Here is a 27,864-nt window from a genome sequence, read left to right on the forward strand (position 1 = left end):
TGGCTTCACATCAGCATGTAAAGACAGTTAAATACAATGCAGTAAGTCAAGTGAGCTAATCAAGACTTCTGCACAAATCCAACAGCACAGTGGAACAGCTGGTTATCCACAGTATTTCACCTGTTTCTTAAGCAAGACTCACAGATGATAATGGCCTGGGTATGTGTACAAATCCACACTCTGCTAACATTGTGTCCCAAAGCATTAAAATATGTGGAGAGGAATTCCTTCCCCTACAGCATAGCTGGCCACTGCCTTTCCTTCCTGATCCCTGGAGAGTAATAGGCATCCTGGTGCAGAATGAGACTCAACACTGCCACAGGACATGTCAGCAGTCCCTCAGCAGGGGATACTGTGGTGTGAAGACAAGACACTCCGGAGTTCAACGGACTGCATTTATTGAGAAATTTGTGACGTCTTCTTACTCATTACCATTACTGACCTTCCCTCACATGTAAGCAATTTTTTCTTCGCTAGAAAAAATTAACTTTTCTCATCAAGTTTGTAATTCTTGAAGAATTATTGTGCTTTTAATGACACCACAAATCACTATAAATAGTTGCAAAACCAGATTTTTTTCAGGGACTTGGTTCAAGTCCTTCCACTGGACCAGCCCAAACAAGGACACTTTTTCCAGTGTCCCAGCAAAAAGTGCATAGAAGAACACAAGGACCTATCCCTTGGGTCAGTCAGAAACTCCTCACAAAAGGAAACTCTCAACCACTCAATGAGATGCTGTGAAGGAACACTTTACTTTCTCCTGTGCTACTGAAGGACTCTTCCAAGCAGGTGCTGGAAGTCATCTGCTCGGACAGCAGCCACAAAGGCGATCTGTTGCCATTGCCTATAACCTGGGGGGTGCTGGCCCCTATGAGACCTTGGGCTGTACACTGAAGTCCACTGTGATGTTGATATACAGTGGGTTGTGTTCCACAGAGAGCAGTTTATAGGAACAGGAATTCAGCCCATCTGTCTTCCACGTTCTAGAGACCTGGCGGAGAAGCTTCATCCTGAGGACAAAGAGGAGAGCAATTTTCACTCACATGCACAGGACAGAAGTTTTGAGCTCTTTCCCCAATGGTAGTAAATTTGGAAGCAAAGCAAAGCCATTTTCTATCTACTGGGAATTCAAAATCAGATTTTTCCTGTTTTCAGCACAATCAGTTATGGGAAGAAAATCCTTTGGCTCAATGTCTGAAATAATGCTTGAATCATACCTATAAGTATAATTTTGGAAGTTTCTAGGGAACACCACCTAGTTAGTTCTAGAAGATCTCATATAGAGAAAACAGCTGCCAGCAGTTAACAGTATTGTCACAGAGGTTCTCTAGAGCCTCCAGGTACCACAAAAAGCCTATCTGGCCTAGAGCAAAGAATTTGTCTCCCAGGTGCCTGGCCCAGCCACAGGCCAAGACAATGCAAGGTTGAAGCCTGTTCTTGACCCACCTCTCTCGATTCTCCTCATTACCGTGGTCACGGTTGTGGAAGATCATTGTGTACCTGGCCACATCAGCAGGCGGCCTCAGCACTTTCATCTTCTGCATCTCAACCCTGCAAGAAGCAATGAGAAGTATTGTGCGGAAGACAACACCATAAACCAGGTTGTTAGTGAAAAAAAGCCAACAATTGGAGATTTCACCTCTTGTAGATGCTGTGAAAGCAAATACAGAGAGTTGTAAAAACTCATCTGCATCTCTTCCACAGCACATTTTGCCAGAGAAATGAGGCTCAGAGTTGCATTCCTGGAGAACAGGGCGGGGGGGTGGGGCGGGGTGCAGATACACCTTTCTTTTGAACAGAAGCAGGTAGCTACTACAGTAGAGATGCAGAGCTTTAAGCACACATTGTATGACAGAGTACATTTATATCAGTATTGACTGTACTACTCTGGACCGCCCTGTAGTAAGTCTCCACATGTTCTGCAACAAATCATCTCAACCCCTGCAATAAAACCCCTATATTTGATAGTCCTCCAATTAGATTTTTTTTTCTAATCTTGTTTTCTTTTTTAATCGTTGGCAGACAGGCACAAAACTTTTATTTGTTCACATGAAGAAAATTTCTCTGAGAACAATGACAGAAGCACTGAGCCCTATGCACAGATTTAAATGTCTGACATCAGGCACTTAGTTGGAGCTTTTGACCTTACACATAGCTGTGGAGCACAACTTTGCTCTAACAGCAGAGAGAAACTTTATAACAAGGGAATTAAGGAATAGTCCACCTCTTTGCTAGTCAGTCATCAGCTGAAAGAAAAATAGGAAACCAAGATTTGAGAAAACTGAGTTCCTTACAGATTTCCATGACTTTGTAGCAGTAAATTATCAAACAACTACAACAAATGATCTGCAGAATCTCTTTGTGATACAAGCCTTATGAGGGAGACCAAAGGAGATCATGACATTTGTTTCAGAATGTGAGTCCTCGGCCCTGATTCTGAGGGCACTGAAGGGATGCTGCCATCTGCTGACTTCCCTTGAGAAGGTTCCAAGGATCTCTGCACAACCCACCCGACAGCAAGCTAGCCCTTACCTACCTCTGCAAACTCAGTTACCAGCCTAGTCAAGAGGAAAGGCACAAGCCAAGTCCAGTTGCAGAGCACACACTGGGTCACGACTTGGTTTCCCCACCAAGACCTTAAGAGCTGCAAAGTTACGAAGTGCCACACAAAAACATCGCTTCTTTCCAAACCCTTGCAAACATCAGAGACCGTCAGTAAAACCTGCTGCTTCTCTGCTGGCCATGGGAACATCTGAAAGAACTATCACCCATGGGAAACTAGGGAATAAAATAGCACCAAGCCACCCCCAAACAATAAAAGTCAGTTCCCAGGAGGTCACAGAGAAGTTGGTGTGTCTAGGCAGGAGTAAGAAGGAAAAAATAGTGTGGTTAAGGGACAGAAATCCATGTCTCCAGCAGACCTTTCATATTTCTTGAGACAGAGCTGACCAATCTGCTGAACTGACACCGACCAACACTTTCATTTGGAAGTTGCTATCTTTTAACACACTTAATCCCCCTGTATATTTATACAACATCACCAGGGATATAAATTTTATGTTCCCAAAATGTCTGCATATTTAAACAACTGAAAATGATAACAACTTAAAAATTGCGGTATAAGAGTATAAATCAATTTACAAACTGATGGTCTCTGCCAGCAGAGCTTGTGGAGTTGGGTTCTTATCTGCTGTTTGCTTGTGGGTTTTTGTCCATTTACTAGTAGCAATGCAGGATTAGAGATTTATTCCTAGGCAAAGGGTAAAAGATCAACATAAAAGTTTGGATGATTTCTTTGTCCCACTAAACCTCTCCAGCCAACAGGTTTTTCCTACTTTGACAGGCACATCTACAAAAATGAGTTTGCAAAAGAACAAAGGGCATATGCATATATATATGTAGCCTTTCTAAAATTCAAGTTATTTGCTATCTTCACTATAATCAACACCGCACAAATACAAACTAAGCCCTACTTGCAGTAAATCCAGTAGTCAAGGAATGCAAAACCCCCAATCCCACCAAAACACTTCCACATTCTAGCAAAACACTGGAACTCAATACTATTGTGTGTCTCCAGTAAATCACACTCCAGACTTCAATTATAACCAATTTTCAAGCAAGAATACAAATGCTGTGTGTCTGAGATAGAACTGAACCAACCAAATAACCCACACCCAGCCAACAGTGCTGTGAGGAAGAGGATTAGGCATCAGACATACCTAACCCTTGCAAAGAGGAAACTGCTCAGAGAGCTGCATCTTGCCCTCCACTGCAATACTGTTTAATGCTGTTTTGAATGAAGGCCCCTGGGGTGTTGCGCTCTTGGAGGCTTAGTATGGAGTTGTGCCAATTTTAATTTTTTTTTCTTAAAACTAATTCCTCATTGTTTACCTGATTCGAAGGTCATCATCTTCTCCACCCCAACCCCAGTAGTTGTTAGAGAATCCATTCACTTTGGAAAACTGATCTCTTGTAAGAGCAGTTACACCTCCAAAATATCCCTGGTACCGTAACCTAGACATATAAGAAGAGAGAACAAAAAATTAAAAGTCAAATTCTGTCAACAATGAAAACATCACCCTGATACCCTAGATATAGATGTGTCTTTCACAAGGTTAAGGGTGCACAAATCGTTAAAAGCTGGTCCTATTTTCTTCCTCTTTTCACAAAAAGATAGTGAATTACTTTTGGCCAGAAAAAAATTACCTCTCCAACTGAGAGAACAGCATCTTATTCAGAAACTTCTCTCTCTTTACACAATTCCCCTTGCCAGCCAAACAGGTACTTCATTTCAGGGACTCTGAGATATAGAAAAGCAATGGACTAATGTAGTGGAAACTCTGAAATAACAACAGCAAGCCATTGAATATTTTAGAGCTGAATCTGAAAAACTTGGAAAGAAATCAGTTCACAGAAAGGGGGCATGTGATACTGGATATTGCAACAATTCCAAGGTAAGGTACAATGCAAGTTACTTAGTAACGGAGCTCAGCTCTAAAGGAGATTAATTTCTAACTTTTTCCTTCCTCATCCTGAAAAATCCATCTACTTTTACAAAATGTTTACATCTAATGTTAGTTTATCTTCTTAGGCCATTCTGCTAATTGCTTTTTATGATGCCCTCCTCTGTCTGGGCCCTTAACACACAACAACACAGCCTCTTGCCCCAGCCCACTCATATGGGCACATGGCTGCAGATTGCATTTGTATGTGTATGTAAATCTAAACAGATGAACAAATTGTCAGGGCTCAAAAGTACTCATTATGGCATTTGACATGCCAGACAATGCTTATTATTATTTCTGGTTTACCATGAATATAATTTTAAAAACACCAAAGGAGAAAATAAACCAACACATGACCCTCAACACAACCTCCCTCGAGACTATTTTTCCTGGCTGATTTTTGCTCACAGTATCGCAGAGGAATTGTGAATGTCAAAGGGACCCCTGGAGATGACTTAATCCAACCTCTCTGCTCAGAGCAGGGTCTGCTAGAACAATTTACTGAGAAACATGTTCAGTCAGATTCTGAGCATCTCCAAGGATCGAGACTCCACAATTTTTCTGGGAAGCCTGTTCCAGTATTTGGCCATCCTCACAGTAAAAAAAAAAACAAAAAAAAACACAAAAAAACCACCACCTTTTCCATATGTTTAAGTGGAATTTTCAATTCCACAATTTTCAATGTATTTCAATTTGTGTCCATTACCTCTTGTCTTTCATTGAGAAGGGTCTGGCTCCACAGTCTCTACTCCCTTCCATCAGGTATGAATACACATTTCCAAGATCTCTCTCTGCCTTCTCTCTGCTAAACAGTCCCAGCACTCTCAGCCTCCCTCACAAGTCAGATGCTGTAATCCCTTAATTATTTTAGGCTCTCCTCTGGACTTGTTACAGTATGTCCCAGAACTGGACATAGTATTCCAGGTATCATCTCCATGGTGCTGAGTAGAAGGTTAACAGTCACCTCTCTCAACCTGCTGGTAACTCCCTCCCAAGATTCCACTGGCATTTGTCACAAAGGCACACTGCTAGCCCAAGGTCCTTTCTGGTAAAGCTGCTTTCCAGACAGCTGGCCTCCAGCAGCTACTGATGTACAGAGTTACTTCTCTCCAGGTGCGGGACACTGCATTTCCCTTTGTTTAACTTCTCTGTTCGGATTCCTGCTGGCCACATTCTCCAGCCTGACAATGGCCCTGCTACATAAACCAATCCTGTGAGATTTCTGTCCTCTGAAAACCTGCTGAGGATGCAATCTGCCATGTCTTCCAGGTTACTGATGAAGCCTCTAATTAGCATCAGCCCCAGTATCAGACTCGGGTGTAAACCACTAGTGACTGACCTCTAGCTGGACTTCACTCTACTGATCAGAACTCTTTGAGCCCTGCAGTTCTGGCAGTTTTAGCCCACTCACTGTCCACTTACCAGTCCATGCTTCATCACTTTTTCAGTGGGGCCATTATGGGAGACAATGTTGAAAGCCTTCCTAACATAAACATTATCTATTACTACATCTTCATCCAAGGTAGTCAAGTCAGAGAAGGCTATCAGGTTGGTCAGGCCTGACTTTTGAACAGATTTGTTCTCTCTCCTTTACCTCTTCTCCTGGAGGAGACAAGCCACAAGGTAGAGGAAGCTCCATCAAGTTTTAATTACACATTACTGCCTTGAGACTTCTGCTATAGATACTCCAGAGGAGTGCAGTAAACAAATGGAATTGACAGCAAGGAAGTCCCATAAACAGGAACAGCAGGGCAGAGCCCTCCCCCATCCGGGTTTTCTGAAAAGTCACCAACAGGATCACATCCTGTTCCAGCAGCCTGACAGTTTGGGAACTGGCTTCCCATGTACACACCCATGTACACACTCCACTGCTTGCTTATTCACCCCATAATTCCCCTACACCACTGCAGAGGCAGACACCAAAAGAGCCAGAGCTGGGGTGCACTGAAAAGAATGGGACCAGCAGGATGAGGAGGGGATTCTCCCCCTCTACTCAGCCCTAGAGAGGCCACATCTGGAATGCTGTGTCCAGTTCTGATCTCCATAGTTCAAGAAAGACAAGGAACTGCTGAAGAGATTCTGGCAGAGGCCACAAGGATAATGAGGGGTCTCTCTTATGAGAAGAGGCTGCAGGAGCTGGGCCTGTTTAATCTGGAGAAGACTGAGAAGGGATTTCATCAACGCAAATAAATATCTGCAAGGTGGGTGCCAAGAGGATGGTGCCAGATCTTTGAATAGTTTCCACTGACAGGATGAAGAGCAATTGTCATAAACTAAAACACAAAAAGTTCTACCTCAACATGAGGAAGAACTTCTTTCCATGGTGGGAGGCAGAGCACTGGAACAGGCTGCCATGGAGGTTGTGGACTCTCCCTCTCAGGAGACATTCCAAACCCACCTGGCTGAATTCCTGAGTCACCTGCTCTAGGTTACCCTGCCGTGGTAGAGGGGTTAGATTGGGTGATTCCCAGAAGTCTCTTTCAATCTCATCCATTCTCTGATCCTGTAACCAGGATAGCACTGCCCACTCAACCCTCCTGAGGCAGCACAGAACTGGCAGGACCCAGACATAGCTTCCTCTCAGTTGACATCACCTGGAAAAATGCATCTCTGTAACAACCTCTATAACCACCCCTTCCCTGAGGATGAGAGAACATCAGCTCCTTTGGAATTTTTAAAATTGGACTGAAGAATACATATAATAGGAATGGTCAGGAGGAAAAGATGTTGTGTTGGTCTCAAGGGAAAACCTTAATTAAAATAAGAGTTTTCCCAACCTTTTCTTCAAAGCTTTAATATATAAGTCGTCCATCTAAAAGAATCCAAAACTGATCTGCAGTTTATGTGGTTAAAGGCACTGGATCTCCAAAGGCACATGGCTGCTGAGATTACTGCACACTGCATGACAACAGAATACAGCCCCATGGAAAAAAACTAATTCCCCCCCACCCCTCATCAGGAAACTAACAAAACCTCAAAACCAAAAAACAGGCCAAAGAAAAAAATAAAACACCACAAAAAAACCCTCATGGATGGGTTCAGTTTTCTCTACCTCATCTGAGCAACAAGTCTCAGTATGATCACCTCAGCTGGAGCAAACACTGAGATCACCCAACTGGGATTTCAACCTGTGGTATCAGCTCAGTTCAAGTATCATTCCTGAGCTCAGAATGTGAATTCCTTCATCAGACATGCCTTGGAAACAGGGCATTATTAACACCACTTCATGGATGTGTAAACAGAGGCAGTGACACAGAATTAATTAATTAATTAAAATTGAAACTGAATTATCAAATTCAAGCCACCAGCATTCTAGTGGAACACATTTTAGAGCAAGTGCTCAAATAGCCTGTCACAAGCCTAGCAGGTATGTACTTATTCCAGTTTTCACTAAATGACTGGAAAGTGAGTATTATTCTGTGTCAGTATTGGCACATCCCACCACTTTCTCATATATTTAACAAAGGAAATGCAGAAGCAAAGCAGAGCTTTACTTCAAAGTACATTGAGATCAGCTTTTGAAAACTCCAATTCTATCAATATTTAGAGTTATGTGACACAAAATGAATCTTGAAAGAAACAAGTTCAATGAAAACACTTTTAGTCATTAAATTCACCAAGCTCAGAAGCCTTTTCTCTCCAAGGTAGACTGAACCTGACTTTTCACTTTAAACAATTTATATCACATGAGCACTTAGGGGACTCATTTAAAAATAAGAATGATCCTGTGTTATACACTGTTCAGTCAAATAATTAAAGGGCAGCTCTATCCCTTGGCAAATTCCCACACTTCAGCTCTCAATACAAGACATTACCTCTTCAACAGCAGAAGTAAGTGACAAGTTCTGTTATAGTAAGATCACACCCTCAAATCACAGATCAGGAAACTGCAAATGTGTGACCTTATTTGCCAGAAGGTCTCTGCACAACCTCTGTCACATCGCTTTCCACTTGAAACACCACTTAATTCAACTCCAGAAACCAGAATAATGACAATAATCATTTGTGCAGCTGTCCACAGGGCTGACTGCAGAGATGTCTGTCCAGTTCTGTACTCCAGAGAGGTAAAGTGTTACCACCAGAAACCTGGTGTCATGAGGAAGGGTAGATACCAGCACACATCTCCATCAGAAGAGGAACATTATTAGTAACATGGCATTTCCTTGTTTATATTCTTTCTATATTCCTGGTTTCCTACCTGTATCCAGTATTGTTCCTGCCAACTACAAGGTGCTTTGGTTGTGTGTCACACATGTAAATGTTAAAGTCATTTTCTGGCACCAAATCCACATCATGGAAAATGAAACAGTCCCAGTTCACTTCTTTTAGGGCCTCTAGGTATCCTACATTCATCAGTTTGGCTCGATTAAATTTGGTGTTGCCAGCCTGTAGAAAAAAAATGGAAAAAAACAACTCTGAAGAAGGTGCCACAGCTTTTGAACCACAGCTGCTCCCAGGCATTTGTTCCAATTGTATGGTTTGCAACCACATCCACATGGCTTTTCTAGCACCTGGAAAGCAGTAAATGCCCAGAGTGCCCCATAGCACCAGGCACAGCATCTGAGTGGCCAATGGTGCAAAGTGTTTCTCCAGCCTCTATTCATCACAAACACAACCAGCCAGGGCCAGGAAAGACTGTGCTTAGCTGGGCACCACTAGTGTGAGTGCTCCATGGCTTAACCGCCCTTCTGCCCCTGGTCCTAGAGTTACCATCAGGGTAAACAACAGAAGAGGTATAGAAACTGTGTTCCATACAACTGTGTCAGTAAGGCTCATAGAAGTTCTTTTTAAGAAAAGGAAAACCAAATTAGTCTCTAGATGTCAGAGCCCTTGCCATGAACGATTTATGCCTGTCCCTTCAGTTTGCAGGACAGCAATGCTGGAAGAGTTCCCTGTATTTCCTCAGCTCACACACAGATGGCAGACTGGGAGTGAAAACCAGGTCTCTTCATTTTTACCTCCTACTTATAACCTGATTATCCTGTTGCAGGGGGACATGCTCCTAGCACAGAGCTTCACCTTTTTACTAGACTTCATCGTTTGCTTTTGCTGTAAGTTACTTAGTATTTGCTTTTCAAAAATCTAATTTTTCACCTCTGAGGTACAAGAATATCCACACACCTTGCAGTTCTGTAAGCTTATCATGTCATCATTCACTTTGGAGCAAGACATGGGCTTATCTTGCCATTTTCATTTTTTACCTGGCTGCAGAAGGCTTTCTACTCTTGAAGACAAAGTGAGGATTTGCCTCAAGTTCCCACTTGGGAACCAGAGGGCAAACCAGTGCCCTCCCAGTAACAGACAAGACAGTTATTTCCCAGAGCAAGGAACCTGTGTACTTGAAAGAATAGTAAAAAAATAATATTTTCAAAAGAAACTGCTTGTAAGTCTAGCAAATTTTCTAGAAGGTACCTGGACAGAAAGAGGGTCCATAGCAAATAAGAAAGAAGCTGGCCTCCCCAGGCTGAGAGATGGTGAACTGTAGAGAAAAGCTGTTATATACAGAGCATGTTTTATTGTTCTAAAAGGTAACACTTTGCTCTAAAGCAGGATTTGTTCACTAAAACAACCATCTGCTCGTAAATGAAGGAGATTTATGGGATTTATGACGCCATACCTGCAGTCTGAAAAATACAATACAGTGCCCTTTCTGAGAAATGATGAGATGGATAATTAATTGCATCCATCCTCTGGAGAGAAATTTTCCAGTAAAAAATTTAGATACAATTCACCCAAAATCAGGATGTCAAATTTCTGAATAGGGTAGTTTTTTGTGTGTGTTTTTTTTTCTTAAAATGTCCCATATATAAAAATACCCATGAGACAGTCTTCTCCTAAGGATGAAATCATAAGTTATTGAGTGAACAGAACAAATCAGATGTCTGGTAAAGTACATTTGGAGAACGTCACTTGCATTGAGTATCAAATCCAGCCCAGTTCAGGACAGCCTCTTCCATCTGCTGAAGTTCTATTTTCCTCATCAGTTCAAGCCAACAAAGCAGCCAAAGGCCAGCTGACACTGCTTTCCAGGAAGGGAAGTTTCCCATGTCAGACCATATACTGAACAAACAGCAAAAGTTACTCATCTTTTATTGAGGACAGAACTATTGCCCTTTGTTTCTACAGAAGAATAATACTGACCACAAGACAAATTTATGTTGGGAAAGAAATTATTCACCCTTTAGGGATTACAAACTCACACTGTTTTGAGTGCAGCTTTCATGTATGCACACATTTAGAGAATCACAAGTTTAGAAATGCTAAAAGCAGCCCATAAAGAAGAAATCTGGAGTAAGCCCTTCAGTGGCTCACAGAAAAAAAATACAAAAGGCCCATTTGGTCTACCTCCAAAGTAGACTGTGTATTTTAACAGTTAAATCCTGCTTGTCTTTCCTCAAAAGAGACTTAGAACAACTAATAACATCACAAACTGAGAGTAAAGATGGATTTGCCCCAGAAGAGTTTTGTTAGACCCACTTTCCAATCTTTGGACATGCCCATCTATATGGAAAAGCTACATGACAGATTCCAAGCACAATCTCTGATAGAACAAGTTCCAACTTGACACTGCTGCACTCATCAGACAAAACTTCCATACTTCCGTATTACTTTTTGTTAACATGACAATAGCAGTTCTCCACTTCATATATTTAAATAAATTAAAAAGCTATGCCTATTCTCCCGATAATTTATTACTAACCACTGCTGCCTGCTAGAATGAACCAGCAAATGTATGATTATAGTACATATTAATGCAGGAAAAAAAGCTCTTGTTTTTCCACCCTAGAGGCCACATGATGACTCTAAACAATGAAAGAACAATTAATTCCAAGTAAAAATATCATGCCATGACTTTTATTGCTGTTCGGCTGACACATTCAGCTGAGCAGAAGTGCAAGAGTGGAAGCTTTCACCTAGAAAGCACTGCCTCATACTTAATTAATTGACTCTAGGCTCTCTAATCAGGAGGGAGAATAAACTGTATTAATTTATCACCTTTTTCTTCTGCTGTCTCAAAAAACATTTTGGAGCCAAAGCAGAAGATATAAGTAAACATAAGTAAAAGAAAGCAAACGTAACAGAAGATCAAGAAAAGATAACATATTACAAAGGAGCAATATATAATGCTTTTAGCACATGCAATTAGAACATAAGCACATGAGATTGAAGACAATATGGTCTGCTTAGGTTTTAGCCACTGAAACAGCTTTGCTAGAAAGAATGCAAATAAATAAATAAATCTTTCAGGAACCAACTGCTCTTTCATGACTATTACTTTCCACTGCACTTGCTGGGCAAATAAAGCAGCTAAAAGCAGCAGCTGTCATGTTCAGTTTGAGAAAGCAAAAATAAAACCACATGATACACACAACTTTGACAGAAGGGCTAGAGACAAATTGGGGCCTTCTATTCAAACTACTCCAAATGTGAAGACAGAACAGGCCAGCCTAGTTACATGTGTGGATACTGCTAGAGAAGTGAGTTACATTAGCCATGCGAAAGATCCTTACCTTGCACGCTAACTCAGAAACACCAAGTTACTTAGACTGAGAAATGAACACCAGTTAAAGACACTCCCCAGCCCTGAGATCCAAAAGTGCCACCAGCAGCCGTTGCAGCCATTGTTGTGTCCCTCAGCAAGCAGAATTGTTGGAGGCAGGCTTGGAGGACTGATGTCACACAGCAGAGGCAACAGAAGCCTCTCCTGAGGCTGCAGGACAGAGCCACCACCCTCACCAAAACAGCTCTGCACAGCTGCCTCACCTGGTGAATGACGTAGATGCCATAATCCAGCTGCTGCCTTTGCAGGAAGGGGTGGAGATGCTGCAGGAGGTACAGCAGATGCTTCTCTCTGTTGCGGTGTGGGATAAGGATGGCCACATGCTGCAGGGCTGAGCACTCCACAGGGTGGTACCGACCCTTGGCTACCAGAGGGTTCTTCTTTTGCACTTCTTCCAGTGTAACCAACGGTTTGAAGGAGAGTTTGCTGGCCCCTCCTATAAGAGAAGCACAAGAACCTTTTCTGAGTCCTTTCAGGTTGTGGCTGGTCCAGTCACTGAATGAGGCACTATGCATCCAGTGTAAGAAACCCAGTTTCAAGCCCCAACTGGCTTCCTTCCCTTCCAAGAGAAAAATAGTACTACAAGGATTTTATTCAAGCAATGGAAGGAGAGGGTGTCAAGCATGTAGTTGCTTAAACTGACTATGAAGCAGTACCAATAAAACAAAAATATTTTTAAAAAATCCAAGATAAGTTTTAAGCTACTGCAGAAGGATTAGCCAGAAATGGCTGCCAGGGCAAAGCAGAGGAGAATAAAGTAGAAAGAGACAGGACTGTGGCTATAAGAAGTCATTGGTACCTAAAGCACAAGAAAAGGACAACAAGCTTAAGGCTATAAATTACTAAGATAAAACATACCAAGGCTTTCTGTAGCCAAATGAAATTTTCATCCCTTCTCTTGCACTGAGCTGTCATCCCAGCTCCTCTGGACTCAGCAAGCCCATGAAAAAGTACAATACAGGCTACTGTGATGGCTACATACAGCCATTGCTGCATTTACTTAATCAAATGTGTCTCGGGGTGAAGTTGTTCAGGGAGACAGAAGCTTTTGGACTACCTCACGGAAGAATCCAGCTTCCCAAACAAATCCCTAATCAGGTTCACGGTAAGAGAAAAAAGATAATGACATGATACTGCAAAGCAGGAGTCTGTTGCTGCTAGCAGTACCACACCAAGAAAAAACTAAAATAATACAAATGCCCAAACCAAGAAAACAGTCATCCATTTGAACCTTCATTATAATTAGTGCTAATTCCACCATCACTTACGCAGGTATGGAGACAGAGCTGGGCAGGGACCATGAAATGACTTCACCATGGGAACGTCTGCAGTGGATTCAATCTTCTCTTCCTTTTGACTGTGCTCCAGGCTTGTTACTTTCCTGAAAAACTCCACCATGCTCTTAGCTTTAGCAATTTCCTGTCTGGTGTCCACTAAGTAAATGAATGCAGTCCATAGCACCATCACAAATAAAGTTACAAGCACCAACACTTTGAACTTATAGAAGAGGTTAAAAACATTCAAGCCCAAGGCCATGGCTTTCCCTGATTCACAAACTGCTTCGCCTACTCTGATGCTGAGGCAGGTTACTGCTTATCCAGTGAGGATGAAACCACAGTTCCCAATAAGAATATCACAGTAGGGAAATAAAGCTGGAGGTAGGGAGGGCTGTTGCACTTCCTGCAGTTTTGAAATTCATGGAGCCATAGTACTGTTTGGTCTTCAAATGTCACAAAATATGACTTTAACCTGGACCACAAAAAAAAGGAAAAAAGAAGGAGATAATTAGTTTCTCCACAGACTTCATGAAAACAGGTTAAGAACATACACAAAAGGAACAGCAAGTATGAACAACTGGTCATTGACACTGAGCTTTGGTCTTAGTTCAGCCATAAAACAGCTGCATGATTTTATATAAATCACTTTCCTGTTTTGTTCTTCTATCTCAATCTTTCTCTTTATTTTCAGATCAGAAAGTGCAACCACTATGCCATGTTATGTCTGTGTATAGTGCCTGGCAATACACAGGTTGTACTATTTCTGTTCCTACCAATATTAACAACAGCTGCAAAGCAAGAGATTCTGCTTGCTATGAGTAAAGCCCATCCAAAATGAAAACCACGTGAAACTCTGCAGAAATAAACTGTTTTCTTCTGAAAGACAGTATTATTTATGCTACATTGCTCTGCACAACACAGTGTGAAACTCACATTTGACTGATATCAGAAATCATTATTCATTATCTGCTGCCTTTCAGTACCACCTTTCGGGTCTTTGTCCAGTATTCCCCCTCTCACACACACTTGAAGGAAGAAAATCTTCCTGCTTTTTAAGGGAAAGGTTGAGTTTTTCAAGAGTGTTAGGTCTGAGGAGGTCTTTATTCCACTTCCTGCCCTTTTTCAAAGGCTCCATTTTCATACAATCTTTCACTGCTATCATACTACAGTTACCACTCTATTTTTGGCTGTTACCATCTCATAGCAGAGAAAGAATGAAATTTTAATAAAAGAGAGCTCTGATATAGAAAATACAAGAAAACTGCCACCTCTGAGAAGAACAAGAACTGAGGCTAAGTTAAGCAAAAGCAGTGATTAAAGACAATGCACATGAAACAGGCTAGGTCAAAGAGAAGAAACACAAAAACATGGAAAATGTTATTTTATACCAGCCTCTGAAGTACATGAAACCCTGGAGAGATATCACAGATACAAGGAGTACAATAACTCCACATTTCCACTAGTTCAGGCCTGGTGTCTTCTGGAGAATTTTGCTGATCCATGGGAATGTGTATGGGAGCCTGACCTAGAACTAACAAGATGAACTCCCAAGCTTTTAGGGCTCACTGAGAATTACCAGCTGCTGTCCCTCCTGGCAGGCACTTCATGGAAGAGCTGACCTGCTCTCCCCATTCACATGCAACACATGTCAGTTCTCTAAGTAAGTAAAGGGACTCAAAAGAGAAAATGCCCACCACCCCCATCAGCTTACACCCTGCAACAGTTGCACACAGGAAATCAGTGATAAGCTCTATGAATCATCTGAGAGCAGTGTGGACCCCATGGGTAATATTAGCCTGTAATTATTAAATCAAAGACCTTAGAACTTGCTTATCTAAACTCTATCTACAGGTTTCTACGGAATAATTGCTGCCTTTCATCACCTCTCAGCTACAATTTAGCATTATCATGTGAACCACTTCCCCTAAAGGATATAATTTTGTCCATAACAAACCAAAGGTCTCACTGGAAAAAGTGCATGCATGAGGAACTTTCTTTCCTTCTCCATGACCCAATCCAAGTGCAGCCCAGATTAACCTGAGCTGAAAAAGACAACATAAAATATACTGAATTTAACATGCAGCAAACAACTATCAACAGATGTTTATTATATTCACAGCTTCCCATTTTCCCAGAAATGGAATACAATCTTTAAAAAGAGTTAAAGCCATTGCTCACCACTGGTACTCGAATTAGTGTAAACGGGCTGTCCCCCATTAGAAATTCTTTTGTCCATAAATAAAGTTTAAAATTAACTATCCATGGGAAGAGGTATAAAGAAACACCAGGAGGCAGGCAGCAGTACTAGTCAGAAGAAGTACCTTCTGAAATATCTTGTTGTTCTTGTTAAAATATCAGGAAGAGCATGCAGGTGTAAAATTACTAAGGTACGAGAATGCTAAAATTATGAACATAAACGATGAACTTACTCCACCAACCTTATTTCTACTCTCCTCTACTCCTATTCCAAATCTCACACATATGAATTTCCTTTGTCAGCTTTGCAAGATTCTACAAGTAGTTGCTACTAAAACTTCATGATATTTGTCTCTGACAAATATTCACCTATACTACTGTCAGTGTGAATAATTTCCTGTAATAACTAAACACACATCTTCACTGGCTTCTATGTCAGCAACAGAATGCTGCTCCTGCTTAAAATACACCTGAGCCCTTCAACAGGGCAGCACAAACATGCACACATGAGCACAACCATTAGCCACTTTCAGCTCATCACAACATTCATGTAGAAGGGCAATAATTCATGTTTCAGAAACCTGCAGTTTGATTTTTTTGTATTATCTATGGAGAACACAGCATGTATTTAAAAATACACACACACAAAGGTATTTTGGTATTTTAAATGGAAAAACATAGATGAATCAATTCACCCACCAATTTACTTTATGCTATTACTTCAAAGGTTAAAAGGTTGTTTGCCTGGCTTTTTCCCCCCTGAAACATGAGCACGGCATGTGCACAGAAAGGCAAACCCAATTCTACCAACAGAGGAAGAACAACTGTGGAAGAACTGTACCCTTATGAATGAAGATGACAGTGAAGAACTGTAATTTTTATGACTGAGATCTTGGGAACTTAAAGCGACAATAATTGAGAATAAAAGGACAAGCAAGAAGTTAAGCCTCAATAGGAACCTGCGTCAGAGAAACAAAAAGAAACCTCGGCCATTGCCCCTCTGGAGGTGTTACTATTTCACATTAAGGACTATTCTGTTTTCAAAAGTCATCTTTCAGCGAGCCTGAAGTACCTTGGTTGCTAAGTCAGGCATCTAACTTGGAGTCAAGAAGACCAGAGCTTGAACCTTGATAAAGAAAAAGTTAGGCTCAGGGCCTGCTATAAAAAAGCCATACTTGGAGAAGTAGTATAAAAGCCAAAGTTATAACATAAAATCATTATTGAGGGAATAGTTTTACTAAAATACTGACTAGAATAGTCATGCAAAATCTACTCCAGCCTTAACAGTCTTGACAGTAACAACTGAGGCAGAAGAGACATTCAGTAGCTGAGTCCTTTCCACATCCTGAGCAACCAAGTCCCTCGTCCCACTGATCAATTTCCCATCTTCCTTTTGTTCCTGATGTAGTTAATGAAGCACATGTTTTCATCTTTGGTGTCCCTGGATTATAGCTGATATACTGGTTGGGGGTGATGGTAAAAAAAGGCCACCTAGTCATACATTATACCATATGCAAACAATAACCCAATACTGAACAAATCTAGCTATAAACAATAGTATCTCAGAAGCTGGAAACATGGTTCTTTTTTCTTCTGTACTTCATAACTCGGGTGACCAACTCTCAAACGTGGGTGGGAGAACACCTGTGCAACTAAACTTTTCTCATAGCTCTGAAACCTGACTCTCATTTTATGTAACCTTCATAAAATAGACCAAGGAAGCTTTCATAGGAAACAAAGCGTAACTTTCTTGTAAAAAAAATTCTCAGTGAAGCATAACCAAACCTAGTAAATAAAGTTACAGCTGGCTAGAAGGGTATGGCCCCTTCAGGCCACCAGAGTACCCACTTCAAGATGCATAATTAAAAAAAAAAAAAACAGAACAAAGCCACAGTTATGCAAATATGGTATCAGTCAGAATTCTAAAATCGATGGAAAAGGAAAAAGGTCTCAAACTACATGTAGATATACTCGTATCTAGACAGACACTGTAATACAATTCTAAACAGCTTCCTCATCATGTTGAGGCACAAAAATAGTGCATTTTCAGCCTTTCCCAATATCACATCTGTACCAATAAGTGTTCCTGTGCTCTGCAGCTTGTCTGACACCCAAGTTCTATAGTCTGCTATGTGTTTTGAATTACATGCCAAACACCACTTCCTTCTTGGAAGATTCCTGGCACTGCTCGTAAGAGATTTAGCTGCAGGTACCCCTCTGGAACATAGAGCTGTATGACTCCTCCAGGAACAGGGGCGTTCATTTCTTATCCTTGAGCCTGATGGCATAAACATGAAGCCCTAACTTGCCCTCTTCCATCCAGGTGGTCCAAAAGTGTAAGCAAGGTTCCAGCATGGACAGGACTTCTTCTGAAGCAAACTAAGATCAGAACCTCATCCATACTCATCCAGGGTTATCCCAGCAGAAACACATGTGCAACAGAGTCTCAAGCACAGAATGAGCAAGCAACACACGTACAAGGTGGTTCCCCATGTAAGTGCTGCAGGGTCACCTGTGCACTAAAGGTTGTATTGAAGCCAGTAGCACTACCAAGCTCAGAAATGCCCAAGAATACTGGACTAAAGGCTATTCTTTTTCATCAAAGCAGAATTGCTAGATAAAGTCAGTATCAGGCAGAAGACTGAGAACTGATAGCCCTGACCTAGATGTTATTGAAGGAAAGTAACCCTATGAACAAAGTTTAGTAAGTAACTGGAGTTGATAAAAACTCATTATGTTCCAAACAGTGATTTTCCCCTGATACATATATAGATATTACATTATTATGATAATTACGCCAAAGCCCAGAATCAAGTGATTACTTATCCAAAAAAAGTTATGCTTAACAGTATAAATAATCAGAGAGAACATGGTGTCTAAATTTTACTTTTCATACGTTCACATTTAAAACAATTCACTCTGTAGGGAACATCTGCAGGACAGTTCCAGAAAGATATTTTCATGTGACAAAAGTAAAATTAAATTTTAATTTACACAAACCAACTTTCTGACTACCTGTTTCACATGATGAAGTAAGGACAGATTTCCTATGCAGGATTTTCTAAAGCCCCTGCAAGCTCCTTAAGCTCACGCACAAATTCCAAAGGCAGCAGAACAGGTTCAGCAGCAACAAGCTTTCACTTCAACCTAACTCTAAAAACTGTAATAAGTTCAAGCAGGAAATGAAGCATGAAAGAGTTCCCTGGGAATGCATTTAATCAGCTATGTACTAATTTATTATTCTATCTAGGCCAAAGTCAAAAGCAGCAATAGGTTAGCTCCGGTACATCAGGAAGTGTAGCAGTCTTTTTCATGAAATCCACCAAGAAGGAATTAAAATTCCTGAAAACTGGCAAGGTAGAAAGATCACCGTACAGCATCAGCTTTCCTATGCAGGACAGTTCAAGTCTTCAAGTTTTACAAGAGTCTATACCTGCTCCTTTCACAGGCACTCCCTTTTCACAGATTAGTTTCTTAGTAGGGCGCTAAGCCAGTAGCTTTTAACACTTCTTTCACGCAACACTTTCATAATCCTACTACCTCTTCCTATTTAAAACCCATCGACTGTACTGAGAAATGGTGCTATTTCAAAGGAAAAACAAACAACAAAAAAAATCCAATCCTCAAACAAACTCCCTTTCCACTTCTCAGAATTTCAAGCCAAATGAAGAAAGCACATTAAACCACTCACTGCTGCTGCCACAATCCCTCATTCCCGAACACTCACTCCAAAAACTACAGAAAGCACTTCACAAGCAGCAGACACTTTTCATCCAGGAAACCCCACGCCAGAAAGAGACCTCTGTTACCTCTCACAGGCAACTGGAAATAATCAGCTCAATATCACAGGATGGGGGGAAAAAAATTAAAATGAGAACGAAAAGAAGGAAAGCAGGAAAGAAGAGGGAAGAAAAAAAAAGAGCCAATACATCCCACTTTTCCTCAGGCCGAAGAGACTCTGTGGTGCTGTCCCAAATGCCCCTCCCTCAGCTCATGAACCAGCTGGGATGGCAGCCAGCCTCCCTCCTTTCCTCCTAGCAAAGCAGAACCAGCACATGGGCTACTCAGGCATAACAGAACAGAAGCCATAATGCTCAGAATTAATTCCCACAACAAACCCTTCCATTAGAAACAAAGGCTCAAGCCTTTGCTCCAAAAAGCAGACCACCTTTTGGCATCTTCTCCATCTGGAGATTTTAAACATTAGAGATGTCATTCTTCTTACACACATCAAGCTGCCTGCCCTCTTGTCCATATCTGTGGAGAAGTCCCAGTGTTCCCACTGTTTCCTCTCTGTTATCACCTACACATACACGTTGATGACAGTCCCACCACAGACCAAAACGTCTACTTTATGCAAATAGCCTGGTTCACTGACCCTTTTTACAAAATACAACTTCCTATTACTAAGTTATCCCTTACTAGTGCTTTTTCTACCACTATGACCTGTAAAACTCCTCTAGCAACCCCACAGGATCAGCTGGATGGAATCAGAGGTGTCACTTTCTCATCCCACCCATCTGGGGCTCCCTCAGACTACCAGGGATGAAGAATTGCAACGACCTGAGTAGACACAGGGTATATGGTTAAGGTGGACTGCAGTAAAGAATGGCAGAGAATGGTATAGGTACAGCTTCATGACAAGTGTTAAATCCCTTGTAACTCAAACTCGTTTGAACTTTGTGCAATACATGCATTCCAAGCAGGTAGGTATTTCAAAGCTTCCCCAGTCAGTGGTGCTTCCTCTGTCCCACAAAGATTTTATATATTACCAGGACTGAACAAGAATTTCAGAAAAAAGCTTCCTCATTTCAGACACTCAATAGTGTAGAAAGAACCTTTAGCACTACCACGTTTCAACTGGTTAGCCACAAAGACAGACCAGCCTGGGTCTTGACTGTCACCATCTCATCCTTCTCTCTGGTCCAGTTTCCAAACTATAATTTCTCTGCACCAGCACAAGCTCTCATGAAAACATGGAGCTAGCTGGATCAGAAACCAAGCAGAATTTTAGCAACCTTCTGTAATCCTTTGTCTACACTTTCCACTGAAAAATGTCAGAAAACCCAGTATGACAACCAGCAGAAAAAGAGTAGTTCAGCTTTCAGTTGACTGGGAATGGTTATTGTCGAAGAATGATAACAGATATTTCCAGGCAATGACTGGTAACACTCTACAAACTGCCTGAAACCAGGTAATTTTAAAGAGGAAATGTAAGAGTTAAAAAGAAACAGACTAAGGTACACTTGTGGGGCCTGATTACAGTAACAGCCACTGCCAGCTAAAATATTCGTTATGTCAAGAATACAAAGAGATACACAGATGTGCTGTCTCCACACTCTCTATTACTTGATAACTACTTGATACTCAATATAAAAAAAGGCAAAGGTACTGGCAGTTCCCTGAAATACAAACTACCAAAAAAAAAAAAAAAAAAAAAAAAAAAAAAAAAAAAAAAAGTAACACACCAGGAAATAACTGCTGTGGTTTAACCCCAGCTGTCAACTCAACACCACACAGCCACTCCCTCAACTCCCCACCAACAGTGGGATGGAAGAGACAATCAGAAAAGCAGAAGTTAGAAAACTCACAGGCTGAGATTAAAACTGTTTAATGGGACAGAAAAGGAAGAAAATAATAACTAGAATAACTTTGGCAATAATAATAGTTAGAATACACAACAGACATGATGCAATTGCTTACCAATGCCCAGCCAGACCCTGAGCAGCTGCCCCTGGTCAGCCTTCCCCTCAGCTGATACACTAAGAATCATGCCCTTTGGTATGGAATATTCCTTTGGCCATTCTGGGTCAGCTGTTCTGGCTGTGCCCTTCACAAATTCCTGTACCACTCCAGTATTTTCACTGGCAGAACATGGGAAACTGAAAAGTCCAGACTTGGGGTAAACACGACTCAGCAACAACCAAAACATCCCTGTGTTATCAACATTATTCTCATACTAAATAAAAACCACACACTGCTGTACCAGCTACTAGGAAGAAAATTAACCCTATCCCAGCTGATAGCAGGGCAATAGTCTGAATATTTTAGCTTACACAAATTATTGTCTCTAGGAGTGTGGGCATCACAGAAAAAGCAATTGCAACGATATAAACGAGGAAAGGCTTGGCAGGTAAATACAATAAATCCATTTCACACAGAGAACTTCATAGCAAAAAAGCACTGAAAGAGGACTTTCCATACATTTTTAGTGCAGAACATTGAAGAAAATAGGAATGTCTCATTATCTTGCATATCCCTAACACGGACACCACTGTTCTTCCACTCAATGTTACCCTGAACAAGGAGTGCTATTCCCATGTTCCAGCCTACTGTGATTTATAATCAATAAACGGAACAACTGTCTCCAAAGGGAATGCATTAGACAAATGCAGCAGTCCACGACTACTGGTATGTGTGAAGTCCATCATCCATTGAAAGTGTGTTCCTGATTTTCTGGCTGCTAGATTCTCACTTTATCACTCCTGAACAGAAGAGGGGGAGGTAAATACTCAGAGGTCACTTTCCAACTGACAAGGCAGACTCAACTTGGGGAAAATGAATTTTTTATTAATTACACATTGAGCAGGATGTTGAGAGACAAGAAGTACACTTCTCCTCCATTTCCTTCTTCCCAGGCTCAACTTCACTCATTCATTCCCACCTTATCCACTTCCCAATCCACAACAGTGCAGAAGGACAAGGAATACAGGTGACAGAATTATAGAATCATCTAGGTTGGAAAAAACATCTATGATCATCAAGTCCAACTGTTAAGCCAGCACTGCCAAGCCCACCACTAAACCATGTTCCTATGCACCATCTAGAAGTCTTGGGAATACTTCCAGGAATGGTGACTCAACCACTTCAGAAGGAAGACTGCTCCAGGGCTTGACAATCCTTTCCATAAAGAAATGTTTCCCAATATCCAATTTAAACCTCCCCTGATGCAACTTGAAGCTATTTCCTCTTGTCCTGTCGATTGATACTTGGGAGAAGAGACCAACCCTCTCAGGTAGTTCTAAAGAGAGGTCAAGTCTCTCCTTAGTCTTCCTTCCTCCAGGCTAAAAAACCCCAGCTCCCACAGCTGCTCCTCATCAGACTTGTGCTCCAGACCATTCACCAGCTCTACTGCCCTTGTCTGGATTTGTTTCAGCATCTCAATATCTTTCTTGCAGTGAGGGGCCCAGAAATGGACACAGGATTCAAGGTGTGGCCTCACCAGTGCCAAATACAGGGGGATAATCACTACCCTAATCCTGGGCACACTGTTGCTGATCCAGGCCAGGATGCCATAGGCTGCAGCTTCTTTCAAGGCATCTCCTCCTGCTACAACATGAGACTGACTACTGTACACTCTGATGAGAGAGTTCTGCTCAGCCCACGCATAGCAAGTGAGTGGGTGCTACTCCAATCCTGCAGTACAGTTTTCACTTTCTTGAGGCACAGTGAACTCTGATGCTACGCTAGGAAATGCAACCTAGCATCTCTAGGCCAAGAAACACATTTATGAATGGCCTCTCTTGTTACACAACTACAGCTGAGCCACTGACCTCACTGTAAGACATTGCACTGTCAGCCTGAGCCCAGCCAAAGCGACAGAGTGAGGGATACAGCAAACAGTTCTGGCACAGATCACTGCTCCCTAAGGCTTACCACAGAAATATTTTTAAAGGAAAACAGCACTTTTTAAAAACACCTTCCTATCAAAGATGAGTGGAATATCCTGAAAAAACACATGATAAAACAGATTTCTCTGAACACAAGAACCTCTTATGTAATGGAATGCTCAGGTCACAACTCAACTCAGCAATACCCTACCTTTTTCTGGCAGCTGCTGCCTTGCTGGAGTGGAATCAGTCAGTATACATGACAGACGTCAGAGGCCTTGACACTTTACAAAAACACTGCAACACATTCCCGGTCAATTTCCTCACTCACTCTCCCACATAGTAAAATAACGTCTGAGAAAACCACTATACAACAAGAATATTGCATATTCTTATTTGGACTTCATAATACACTTTTTTAAATGAAAGTGCCAACCACAGTTAGCTAAAGCAATACAGAAATAGTATTGATCTGCGGCTACTTAATACATTTCTAATTTTCAGTTTACAAGTATCTATGAAAAAAGTTGTAAAAATTAATAGAGTTGAGCATGCATTATGAAAGCATAACAGAGAACAGAATCCCATTATTTGTTTCTCATGAAGGTGCTTCAGAATGAGAACAGCACCAAAGACATTCCAGCCAAAGCTTCCTTAGGCATGATCGGATATACTGTTTTATTATTTCTGCAGTCTTATCCCAGTAAGGATAACAAACTATCAGGGCCTACTGCAAAGACATTCATCAAAACCTGTACAAATAGCATGACTTTGTTAAGCTATTAAATGTATGGGACTTTTTCCGTGTTAAAACATAATTTACACCTATGATAGTTTTCAACCAATCTACAGATGGATTTTAGTGCAGTAGAAAAGTTTCAAGCACACAATTTAAGAGCTCTAACTCAAACCCTTTGGAAGTGATATGGTCTAAAACAACATTTAGGAGCTCAAAATTAATACAACATTGCAACAAGAAATTTTAATCAAATGCTTACAGAAGTAATTTGAAAAATACACTCCTGAGAGTCAGGATATTATTAAAAGTTCTGGAAAAGCAGTTCAGCAAAACTTCAGGCAGAGGGAGACAGCTTATCACTCTTACACTCAGTTACTAATTTCCTTCTGCCACCTAACTAAATACTGCTTGGGAGTCTGGAGAATCAAGGGAGATGTGATTGGGCTCCTCCTCTCCTACCTTTTCAGGACTAAAGAGCTCCTGTCTCTTCAACTCTCCTCACTGAAGCACTCTCCAGGAAGAAAAGCGAAGGTCGAGAGGGATGATACTTAAGTCAGAAGCAGCAGGGGGAAGAGTCTCCTTTCCAACCCATTACTTCTCATTACTGTGCAGATCTTAACCCTTTCCATCTCACTGATGAATTAAATTAGATGCAAGAGTTCAGAAGTCAACTACAGGACTGAAGACTGAGGGGAAGCACAAGTTTAGTGCTGATGATGCCCCATCAACATCAGATCCAAATACATTGCTATTACTTGTAATTGCACACATTTACAATCACCACTGTACCAGTTTAAAAGGATTATCTGAATTATCTGAATGATAACTATCCCACAATTCACTGCCTTACAAATAAACAATACCCAGCTGTTGCTCTCAGGACACCAAGATGACCCAATTGTAGCTGTAAAGCATGTTACTTGTAGGCATACCAAAGCCCTTCGAACAGAAGATAAAATACTTATAAAACACCCTAAATATATCGAAAACCATAAAGAAAAAAGGTGAAGGAAGCTTTCCCCTATCATTTTACAATATTTTCAAGATCCCATTTATATGCAGGGTGAAAGCTCCAGTCTCTGAAGCAAAAAAAAGCCAGCTATCCCAGCTGCAGACCTGCTGGGTGACTTTTGAACTCCTATCTAAAAAAAAAAAAAAAAAAAAAAAAATTAAAAAAAAAAATTAACCAAATTCTTGCATCATTCAATCAAGCTACAGAATCTCCAGGCATATCTCCTTCAAACTAACAAAAGCCAAGTTCACCAAACTCATACAGGTAACTTAGACTTAAGATCAGCAATCAAGCTGGCTCAATTTCTATTCTTCTCCTACATATTATTTAGAAGAGAAGGACATGCCAACTCAAACCAAAGAGAAAAACAAAAACCCAAGCTTTCCAAAGGTGAAGTAGCAAATATCTTACTTCTAACTGAAATGCATTTGTGAAAAGGACACACAGCTTTTACAAAAATGACAAGGAAATACCCACATAAATCAAAAACAAGATCAATCATACCTAAAGGAAGTGTTTATCAAGAAACATTTTCCTAGATGAAAGGTGATACTTCACACTGCTAAAGAAAGGTTCATGAAACATTATCCAAGTTGAACAGTGAGAGAGAATAACACAAATCCCCAAAGCTGCACTTTTAAGTATTCTAAATTTAATCAGAATTTTAGAAGCATATATATTATGATTCAGAAATAAAATCTTGAATATTAATGCTAGTAGTCCCACTTCTGCTTCCCCTCAACACCTCCAAACACATTTCACAGGATCTCAGAATTATCTAGGTTGGAAAAAACCTTTCAGACCACCGTGTTCAACCTATGACTTAACACCACATCATCAACTAAAACCAGTAAGTGCAATATCCAGTCTGTTTTTAAACACCTCCAGGGACAGCGACTCCACTACGTCCCAGCAGCTCGTTCCAATGCCCAGTCACTCTTCCTATGAAGGTTTTTTCATAACGTCTAGCCTAAACTTCCCCTGGCACAGCTTAAGACTGTCTCCTCTTGTCCTGTCCCAGGTTACCTGGGAGAAGAGACCGAGCCCCACCTCCCTTCAACCCTCTTTTAGTGAGTTGTTTCCATCATCATCTAGAATATTTTTGTCAAATGACGGTTTCCGTGAACCTGTGCAAGTCTCCTTTCAAGCCTACCGATAAATATTCTGGCTCTTCCAAACTAACATCTGGAGCAGCAAGTGAAATAATTTACGTCCTGTCCGTGGGAAAATGTTTAGAGGAGAGCCTCACTTGCCTGTGCTCCGGTTTCCACGTGTGAAACGGAGAAAATAACACACGGCACTGCATTTACTTTAACTCAAAACCACCCAAAGCCATACTTAAAAAGCAAAAGAACAGTGCCTTGCAGATGTCTCCTGACTTACAATTCCCGAATCCGAGTACAGTAAGTACTTTCACCGAGTATATAATTTTTAAAAATTTAACTATTGCCAATTATTTCAGTAAAGCTATACTATGATGAACATTATGTCTCGGCAGACTTACTTGCACGATCACAGCCTCAAGTCCTGCCTGTGATGTCCATGAGGGTTCCCCGCACGCACAGAGACCCCCCTGGAAGTCATGAGTCAAGGAGACCCAGTTTCGGCCACAGACCAGATGCTCCAAGTCCGAGGAGGCGCAATTAAATCAACCCCCTCGGCCGTTCCGCTCAGGATGCCAAACCGAAACACCGGCCGGGCATTGGTTACCCCCAGCGCTAATTTCCACACCCGCCCCCACAATTCCACCGCTCGCCCTCAGGACAAGCAGCTACTCACGGCGCTCCCCCGCTCTGCAGACGGAGTTCGTACTTGCGCGGCCCGCGCCTCCCACTGCTCCCGGGGCTGCAGGGGCACAGACACACTCCCAGCGTGGCTCCCGCTGTGGTTCCCGCGGCCGCAGGGACAGGGACACGGACACGCTCCTGGTGCCACCGCAACGCGACACACCGCGCCCGCAGCCCCCGGCCCACCGCTCACTGCTCGCGCAGGCGCCCTGGCGCCGCACCGCCCCTCCCGCTACGGCCGCTGCCGGGCCATCCCGGCAATAGCGGGTGTATGGGGGCTAGCGGGCCTCAGCTATTTGTTTGCCTTGGGCTTCCTGAGCAGGAGCGGCAGGCACGGCTCCGGCGGCGCGGCTCGGACCGTGCTAACGGCTCGGCATGCCCGGGGTGCTGGTGGCGGTGGCTCTGCCATCTTTTGCTATTTACAGGAATGCTGAACCGCCTAGGACTCTTTTATTCTTTTCTTTTCTTTTCTTTTCTTTTCTTTTCTTTTCTTTTCTTTTCTTTTTTTTTTTTTTTTTTTTTTTTTTTTTTTTTTTTTTTTTCATTTTTGGATCTGCGGGGGGAGTTCCGGGAGTTTGGGCATCACAGCATTTGCATAGCTGATGCTCTTCAGCAGCTGAGTCTCACTTCCTCTCAAAACGTATCTACTTGAAGATGTCCCTGCCCATGGCAGGGGGTGGAGCCAGGAATCTTTAAGGTCCTTTCCGACCCGAACCATTCTGTGATTCTGCGGCTCTGTGATATTAAGCAATCCTTTGCAGTGCGAGTTAAGCGAAGAGTTAAGTAGAGTTAAGGACATCTTAGTGATAAGAACTTAAAATGCCTGCTTCCAAAACCTAATTGCTCAGGAACGAGAATGGCATTCCCCTTCCTTAAGCGAAATCACAACAGGGCTTTTGGTGTCGAGCCCTAAAATTGCAAAAAACCCAAAACTCCTTCAAGTTTGTGTGCCTGCATGCAGATGGCTGAAGATGTTTATCTGTTACTAGGAAGTAAATATTTGAAATAAGCCTCAAAATCAAAGGTGTTTTTACCTGCAGTACATATTAGATCCATTTGGATTAACCAAAGTTCGTATTGCTGCAATTTAGCATTGTTTAATCGCGCAAATCTTTTCAACCTAACTGCCCCTACCTACCAAAAAGGCCAATTATTTCCAATTATATGATCAAATAAC

At 41.7% G+C, this 27,864-nt stretch overlaps 1 protein-coding gene across 2 annotated transcripts; it reads right to left on the reverse strand.

Annotated features, from left to right (window-relative positions):
- Positions 1-381: 381 nt before the first annotated feature.
- On the reverse strand, positions 382-26,876 carry B4GALT4 (beta-1,4-galactosyltransferase 4). Of its 2 annotated transcripts, none has more exons than XM_079305901.1 (7): positions 26,717-26,876; positions 13,335-13,815; positions 12,270-12,502; positions 8,704-8,891; positions 3,892-4,014; positions 1,447-1,551; positions 382-1,010 (listed from the first exon to the last, which is right to left on the reverse strand). In XM_079305901.1, the coding sequence occupies exons 2-7, from the start codon at positions 13,600-13,602 to the stop codon at positions 869-871; spliced, it is 1,059 nt and encodes a 352-aa protein (XP_079162027.1). In that variant the 5' UTR covers positions 13,603-13,815; positions 26,717-26,876; the 3' UTR covers positions 382-868. The 2 variants fall into 2 exon arrangements, with proteins under 2 accessions (XP_079162027.1, XP_079162028.1); XM_079305902.1 differs by having other exon boundaries at positions 26,432-26,810.
- Between the last annotated feature and the right edge of the window lie 988 nt (positions 26,877-27,864).

The sequence above is a fragment of the Erithacus rubecula genome (genome assembly GCF_903797595.1).
Source record: "Erithacus rubecula genome assembly, chromosome: 1".
Classification (NCBI taxonomy): domain Eukaryota; kingdom Metazoa; phylum Chordata; class Aves; order Passeriformes; family Muscicapidae; genus Erithacus; species Erithacus rubecula.

Bases quoted from the DNA above. Each gene is read 5' to 3' on its own strand.
- B4GALT4 (XM_079305901.1), bottom strand. From the start codon at position 13,602: ATGGCCTTGGGCTTGAATGTTTTTAACCTCTTCTATAAGTTCAAAGTG. The intron at 12,503-13,334 runs GTAAGTGATGGT...CTTCTCTTATAG, and splicing joins AGCTCTGTCTCCATACCTGC to GAGGGGCCAGCAAACTCTCC. The intron at 4,015-8,703 runs GTAGGAAACCAG...TTATATGTCTAG, and splicing joins AGGAACAATACTGGATACAG to GTTACGGTACCAGGGATATT.